We start from the raw sequence: 7,736 nt of genomic DNA, 5'->3' as shown, positions 1-7,736 counted from the left end.
AACATGAGTGAAACTCTGTCTCAAAAAAAAAAAAAAAAAAAAAAAAAAACATGCACTGTATTGGACGAATAAACACACAGGGTCTCTGTCACCCAGGCTGGAGTGCAGTGGCATGAACATGACTCACTGCAGCCTTGACCTCCTGGGTTCAAGTGATTCACCCGCCTCAGCTTCTCGGGTAGCTGGGACCACAGGTGCATACTACCACAACCGAGTAATGAAAAATATTTTTTTTGGCCAGTCATGATGGCTCATGCCTGTAATCCCAGCTCTTGAGGAGGCTCAAGCAGGAAGATTGCTTGAGCCCAGGAGCTTGAGACCAATCCAGGCAATAAAACGAGACCCCATCTCTACAAAAAAATTAGCCAGGCTGGACATGGCGGCTCATGCCTGTAATCCCAGCACTTTAGGAGGCCGAGGCAGGCGGATCACCTGAGGTCAGGAGTTTGAGACCAGCCTGACCAACATGGAGAAACCTTGTCTCTACTAAAAATACAGAAAAAAGTAGCTGGGTGTGGTGACACATGCCTGTAATCTTGGCTACTTGGGAGGCTGAGGCAGGAGAATCACTTGAACCGGGAGGTGGAGGTTGTGGTGAGCCAAGATTCTGCCAATGTACTCCAGCCTAGGCAACAAGGGCAAAACTCCATCTCAAAAAAAAAAAAAAAAAAAAGAAAGAAAAAAAATTAGCTAGGTGTGGTGGTGTATGCTTGCAGTCCCAGCTACTTGGGAGGCTGAGGTGGGAGGACTGCTTGAGCCCAGGAGGTCAAGCTGCAGTGAGCCTTGCACATGATCATGCCACTGCACCCCAGCCTGGCCATAGAGCAAGAGACCCTGTCTCAAAGAAAAATTATTATTTTTTGTTGAGATGGGATCTTGCTGTATGGCCCAGACTGGTCTTGAACTCCTGGACTAAAGTCATTCTCCTGCTGTGGACTCCCAAAGTGCTGAGATTACAGGTGTGAGCCACCATCCCTAACTAGATGTCTTTTTTTTCTGAGACAGAGTCTCACTCTGTTGCCCGGACTGGAGTGCAATGGCACGATTTTCACTCACTGCAACCTCCACCTCCCGGGTTCAAGTGATTCTTCTACCTCAGCCTCCCAAGTGCTGAGGCACCAGTATACCTGGCTAATTTTTGTATTTTTAGTAGAGTCAAGGTTTCACCATGTTGGTCAGGCTGGTCTGGAACTCCTGACCTCATGATCCACCCACCTCAGCCTCCCAAAGTGCTGTGATTACAGGTGTGAGCCACCACGCCTGGCGCAGATGTCATTTCAGAGTAAGAATAATCAGAGAGAGACATAAAAAGAATAGAGAGAGGGCTCTCCAAATTGCTGGTCTGGCAAAGATTTGCTTCCCTTGCATTTTCCCCTTGATGCAAAATAACTGCCTTTTATTGGACTACACCCAGTTTGACTCCCAGAACTTGACAAAATTATAACCTAGATGACTAGATGAACACAGTAATCTCCACAGACCATAGGAGATTGCAGTGGATGGCAAAGTGTTACTAAATAAAAGGAGGAAAGGTCAGATGGAAAGCTGTACACTTACATCCTTCTCCTGGATGGTACACTCCTTACAATAATAGGCATCAGAGACCCCAGGGCCTCCACAGATCACACAGCGCCCCTGGTAAGATCCATAGTTACACTCATCACATATGCGCACCAGAGTGCAGGGACGCACATAGGAGTCACAAATCACACACTTGCCATCACCTGTAAGGAACAGAATGAAGTCATGCTCACTAGCAAGTTCTTCAGTCCTCTGCCATCTCCTGCCATAGGGAAATATACTAGTCTCCTGGGAAATACACTAGTCTCCTTTTGACAGTGACTTTAGGGCCCTCCTCTTGGGATCACAATACTCGGTTTATCTAGCATCCATCTCAAGCCTCTCAACACATACAAAAGTTTATCAATTAACATATGGAAATAACTTAGAAAAGCAGTTGGGAGACGATAAGCCTATATAATTGCTGGCAAAAGATTGTATGTTGGGGAGGGGTCATGCTACTCTGACGATTCTTCCTGTTGAAAGCTAGAGATAGATACAGCTTTATATGTGCAAGTGGCAGTGGGGAGATGGAGGGGCTTTTGGTTGAGGTCCAGCATCTAGATCCAGGCACATCTACTCAAAGACCCCTTGGTGGCACTTTGGCTGGCTCCACAGAAACTGGGAGTGGGAAGGGTGGGTTGTTGGGACGGTGTATTCCACTCACATTTTTCACACAGTCTTCCGATGGCTGCAAGATCAAAGATAGTAAAAAGTACAATTAAAGGTTTTGACAAAGAGGGGAAGTACATCCTCGACCTGGGGGCAGGGACATGAACAAGGACTGTAGTGAGCCCTGCGGATAGCCATTTTATCATTACGAATTTCCACATGAAGCAAACTCACAGCCCGAGTATCCCTCTGAGTCTTTTCCAAAGTCCTGAGCAAGCTAAGTTTCTCTAGACGTGGCCCAGATCCCACCCCCGACGCCTGCCTGGGGCTCCCAGTACGCGCACCCCGCCCTCTTTTCATCAGAGGCCACAAACCTGCGCGCTCCTACAACACCCCACGCCTGAGAGGCGGGAAACGTGGCGCCTGAGAGGCAAGACCCAAGGAAGAGATGGAAACCTCCGAGCCCCCAGATCCTAACACTACCCCTACCCAGACAGCCGAGGGCAGAGCGCAGTCTCACCAACACCAGCCTGCTTGCGGCAAAAGATCAAATCAGGATGATGTTTAGCCATAGTTCCCAACGAAGCCGGCCGCCGGAAGCTTCGGGAACTTCCGTCCGACCTTTAACCCCTATGGTTCCTGCCTCCACTTCGTTGTGATTGGTCCTCTAGGCTTCCGTCAGTTTACAATCCTTGCATCAGTCCCCGCTTGCTCTCGCGAGAGTTTTGTCGCTGGGCGGTCAGGTCCTGGCAGGTGCATGAAAGTCTTAAAAACTCCCAGATTTGGATGGCAGAGATAATTAAAATTTGTTATTGATAAACATCTTTGTGCTTGGTATTTACTTCTGCAAGTGACTTTAGGCAGTTTTATTTCCTCTTTTTCCTCTTGCGCGTCGGTTCATTACACGTGAGCTCCGCCCACTGCGTTTGCACGGTTCCGGCGCCTCTACGGAGGCCCCCGCCTTCACCGTGACGCTCCATTATTTCGGGCACGCCCCTGCCCAAAGGCTTTAAAACCGCCGTGTGGCACGTCACTTTCACGCGACCTCATCTTTGTCAGTGCACAAAATGGCGCCTTACAGCCTACTGGTGACCCGGCTGCAGGTGAGCAAGCTCAGGGACTTCTAGGTTCACGGGGGCGGGGTGCCTCCTACTGTGCCGGCGGCTGTGGGTGAGGCAGGGCGAGGCGGGCCCGACTTGGGGCCAATTTCTCTTGTACTTGTCTGGGTTGTGGGCCCAGCACCCGTGCCCGCTCCTCTGGTGCCCTAGGTCAAGGCGTCCCCCACATAGTCCGCTTTCCTGGCCCTGTCCCCACCCCGTGAGAAGCGTGGGCCCACGCAGTGGCGTCCAGGTGAGGAGCTGAGGCACCTCTTTCTTCTTTTTGAGGAGAACATTCCCTGCTCCTGTGGAGTTGTCTTTCCGTTCCTCAAGGTGAGGACAAGGTGACTAGGGGGCGCGGTCGTTGTTGAGCATTCTAGGCCCAGTGCCTGAGGCCTCACATCCCATTTCTTAGCAACAGAGACATGACAGCATCTAGAGTTGCCAGGCCTGGAGTCTGGAGAAGAAACTAGGACCCTGTACCACCTTTTGAGGACTCTGCGGAACATGGAATGCCTGGGTGGTCTTCTGGGCCCCTGCGTACTAAATAATAATAATAGTTTCTCACCTTTGCACAAGATTTGAATACTTTTAATTCTTCATAACATTATTTGATTCATGTAATCATAGGAATGAGATGGTTTTTCTTATCTGATAGGTCATGAAACTGGTAGAAAGTAGGTGAAAGTTCTGGTTCAGAGTGTCACCGAAGTGCTGTGACAGAAGCATGAGCCCTGCCACCTTTCAGTTCTTGTTTATGTCACTTTGCCCTCACAAAACTTTCTGAACCGTGGTGCTATCATTTCTGTTAGTCAGAATGCAGAACCGGTGTTTTGAGCTCAAAAATTGCTTGTCAAATATGGGAGGATAGGGAGACCAGTTTGACCTTGACTTTCCTGTTAGGAGCTATCTAGAAAGCTGACTGTGACTGCCAGATGGTTTTTTCACTCCTAACTTGACAGCCCTGGGAAGGTGTTATAATCAAAGGTTCAATGTCAAATGTGTACTTTGTTAATAAAAATAAAGCGAGCAAGCCTCTGTAGACATTCTCTGTCACAGTTCACTTTGTGAATTTTTTTTGGATCAAGTGGCACAACTTTGATAATAGAATTTTACAAGTTATGTGTTGTACTCTCAGGAAACATTGTGGTACTTTAAGTTATTTTTCATCACATTGCTTAAATTTTACCGTATGATTTAAAGTAAAATCATCGTTTATCTGAAAATATTTCTGATCTCAATTCTGGGCAAAGGCAAGAGATTTGTACTTAATTATCTCTTCACATCTTTTTTTTTTTTTTTTTTTTTTTTTTTTTTTTTTTTGAGACAGAGTGTTGCTCTGTCGCCCAGGCTGGAGTGCAGTGGTGCGATCTTGGGTCATTGCATGGGGATAAAACTGGTGACTATATGGGGGCACCTGATTTTCATAGACTGCCCTTTCAGGGCACTCATCCTTTCGGTGTCCTTCCTCTTTGCACATCACACATTATCTCTAGTCTGGGCTGGGTTTCAGACTCGGGTCTAGCCATACCTCTTTCTAGCCCTGTTCCACGTTCTCCCCCATGCCCTCTCATTACTCCAGCTCCTGTCTTTTTTTTTTTTGAGATGGAGGTTTGCTCTTGTTGCCCAGGCTGAAGTGCAGTGGCACAATCTCGGCTCACAGCTATCTCCGCCTCCTGGGTTCAAGTGATTCTCTTGCCTCAGCCTCCCAACTAGCTGGGATTACAGGCGCATGCCACCAACCTTGGCTAATTTTTGTATTTTTAGTAGAGATGGGGTTTTACCATATTGACCAGGCTGGTCACAAACTCCTGACCTCAAATAATGAGCCCATCTCAGCCTCCCAAAGTGCTGGGATTACAGGTATGAGCCACTGCACCTGGCCTCTTCATGTCTTTTGATTGTAGAGGTTAATGATGTGGAAATAGTTGTTTCTTCCTGTCCCTTGATTTAAGGGAGTCAGGCAAGATTATTTGATAAGATAAATGATTATAGATTTCTTGAACTTGGAAGAGAAAAATGATACCACACCATTTTTTAACTGAAAAGGGTATTGGAAAGTATGATTATTAGACTGGTGTAGAAGGAGATCTGGGCTATAGTTCATTCTCTTTCCAGAGCCTGTGACCTTGAGTAAGTTACTTCCTAAGTCCATTGTTTGTCAGTTGGGGATGATCTTCATTGAACAAATGTGTATTCAGCAGCTGGCTGTTAGAAAGTTATGAGCAAGGCCGGGCGCTGTGGCTCACGCCTGTAATCCCAGCACTTTGGGAGGCCAAGGCGGGCGGATCATGAGGTCAAGAGATTGAAGCTTTCTGGCCAACATGGTCAAATCCTGTCTCTACTAAAAATACAAAAATTAGCTGGGCATGGTGGCACGAGCCTGTAGTTCCAGCAACTCAGGAGGCCGAGGCAGGACAGTCACTTGAACCCGGAGACGGAGGTTGCAGTGAGCAGAGACCATGTCACTACACTCCACCCTGGTGACAAATAGAGACTCCGTCGTAAAAATAATAAAAGAAAGTGATGAGCAAGTATAATGTGTTTATGAGCATCACGTAGACTAACCCCCTCTACAGGTGGAGAATCTAAGACCTTGAGAGCCTCAGTGACTTCCAGTAGCGGAGTTAGGATTAAAATCCTGATCTCCTTGTTTGTTCCTTTGGCTAAGATGAATGAACAATAAATGCAGTTTGCATACTGCTTCCCGATAACCAGGCTGTCTCAAGTAACCAGCTAACACAGTTTCTCTGAGAAGCTTGTAAATTTACTTCTTTTGTGCTTAGATACATTTGAGAAGTGATGGTTACTACCTTAATAGTGATGTTTGCAAAACCCTATCCCTACAGTCAAATTATTTCTACTTCATTCACCATGTATTTACTGAGTGCCCACTGCTAGTTCTGGATACTGTGGTAAGTAAAGACAGTTCCTGTTCTCATGGAGCTTCCACTATATTCTAATGTACCTGACTGCAGAGGGCCTTGGAGATATTTCTCAGCCATATACAGAATTTTTCTTTCCTTGGCTGGACCAAAGGTAAAGGTAGATAATAGAGTGATGGGTGTTAAACTACCAGCACTAAGAGCACCTAACATTTATCTTACTGTGTACCACTGTGAGATACGACAGTCCTATTAGCCTGATTTATAGATGAAGAAACAGTATGACAGAGCAAACGTAGCATCATGGTTGAGAGCATGGACTCTGGTATCAGACAACTTAGATTTGAATACTGTAATAGCTCTAATACTCATGTAGCTGTCATTTTGGGTAAGTTACTCAAACTCTCTGTGCCTGTTTCATTGCTTTTGGATATGATAATAATAGTACATCTGTTTCAATCATGTGATAGTTGCAAAGTGTTTAGAACCCCACCTGGTACTTAGTAAGGGTAATATGATAAATTTGCCTAGGGCCTTATCACTAATTGTTAGTAGGTATGATTTGAATCTGCACACATCTGATTAAGAAGCCTGAGGGCTTAGCAACTAGCACTATACTGCTTCCCTTTGGCATTGAGCTCAGCCTGTTGATCAGGGCACCATAGATGATCCATAACCTGAGAATAGTGCTAAGTTGAATGTGTACTATTGTTTGACTGTACCTGCTATTAGGTAGTAAGATTAGAAACAAGAAAATAGGAGGTGAATTTTTTTTTTTTTGAGATGGGGTCTTGCTCTATTGCCCAGGCTGGAGTACAATGGCGTGATCTTGACTCACTGCACCCTCTGCCTCCCAGGTTCAAGCAATTCTCCTGCCTCAGTCTCCTTGTAGCTGGGATTACAGGTGCCTGCAACCACGCCCGGCTATTTTTTCTGCTAATTTTTCATAGAGACGGGTTTTCACCATCTTGGCCAGGCTGGTCTTGAACCCCTGACTTGTGATCCACCTGTCACAGCCTCCCAAAGGGCTGAGATTGCAGGCATGAGCCACCGTGCCAGGCGTTTTTTCTTTTTTTTTTTTTTTTAAGAGATGGGGTTTTCACTGTGTTGCCCAGGCTGGTCTCAAATTCCTGGGCTCAAGCAGTCCTCTCACCTTGGCTTCCCAAAGTGCTGAGATTACAGGTGTGAGTCACTGCACCCAGCCGAGGAGGTGAAATTTTTGAAAAGCCATATTTACTCTCTGGTTTTTAGCACTTATTTTTGTGCATATGACTATGAATAGTACACAAGAGGGGTTGAGCAGTTGCACATATGTTTATTAGGTGTTTGGTTTTGCCTTGAGGTAACTGTGGTGCTGAGATTTCATGTGAACTTGAGGAGAAGTCATGTAACCTCTTGCATATAAATTTGTGATGGCAGTTAACGACAAACCCAACATATTTGGCAGAGATTTTCTGTGTCATGTTAAAATCTGGCCCTGCGTGGTAGCTCACACCTGTAATCCCAGCACTTTGGGAGGCCGAGGCGGGCGGATCACGAGGTCAAGAGATCGAGACCATCCTGGCCAACATGGTGAAACCCC

At 46.3% G+C, this 7,736-nt stretch overlaps 2 protein-coding genes across 4 annotated transcripts in view; one reads left to right on the top strand and one right to left on the bottom strand.

Moving 5' to 3' along the window:
• The window catches only part of PHF5A (PHD finger protein 5A), a 10,335-nt gene extending 7,491 nt beyond the window's left edge, over positions 1-2,844 (bottom strand). Inside the window, exons 1-3 of one of the 3 annotated variants that reach the window (XM_037731990.1) lie at positions 2,662-2,844; positions 2,228-2,319; positions 1,558-1,724 (exon numbers count right to left, since the gene is read on the bottom strand). In XM_037731990.1, coding sequence (XP_037587918.1) covers positions 1,558-1,724; positions 2,228-2,319; positions 2,662-2,744 — 342 coding nt within the window. In that variant the 5' untranslated portion in view covers positions 2,745-2,844. The remainder of the gene's footprint in view (positions 1-1,557; positions 1,725-2,227; positions 2,320-2,661) is intronic. The other 2 variants (XM_017510345.2, XM_037731991.1) reach the window with 2 other exon arrangements.
• Positions 2,845-2,908: 64 nt separating this feature from the next.
• ACO2 (aconitase 2) overlaps positions 2,909-7,736 on the top strand; it is a 56,645-nt gene continuing 51,817 nt past the window's right edge. Inside the window, exon 1 of the mRNA XM_017510340.2 lies at positions 2,909-3,275. Within this exon, the coding sequence (XP_017365829.1) occupies positions 3,240-3,275 (36 nt within the window). The 5' untranslated portion in view covers positions 2,909-3,239. The remainder of the gene's footprint in view (positions 3,276-7,736) is intronic.

The sequence above is a fragment of the Cebus imitator genome, unplaced genomic scaffold, assembly GCF_001604975.1.
Source record: "Cebus imitator isolate Cc_AM_T3 unplaced genomic scaffold, Cebus_imitator-1.0 Scaffold435, whole genome shotgun sequence".
NCBI lineage: Eukaryota > Metazoa > Chordata > Mammalia > Primates > Cebidae > Cebus > Cebus imitator.
This window is presented reverse-complemented; position numbering and strand designations above follow the sequence as displayed.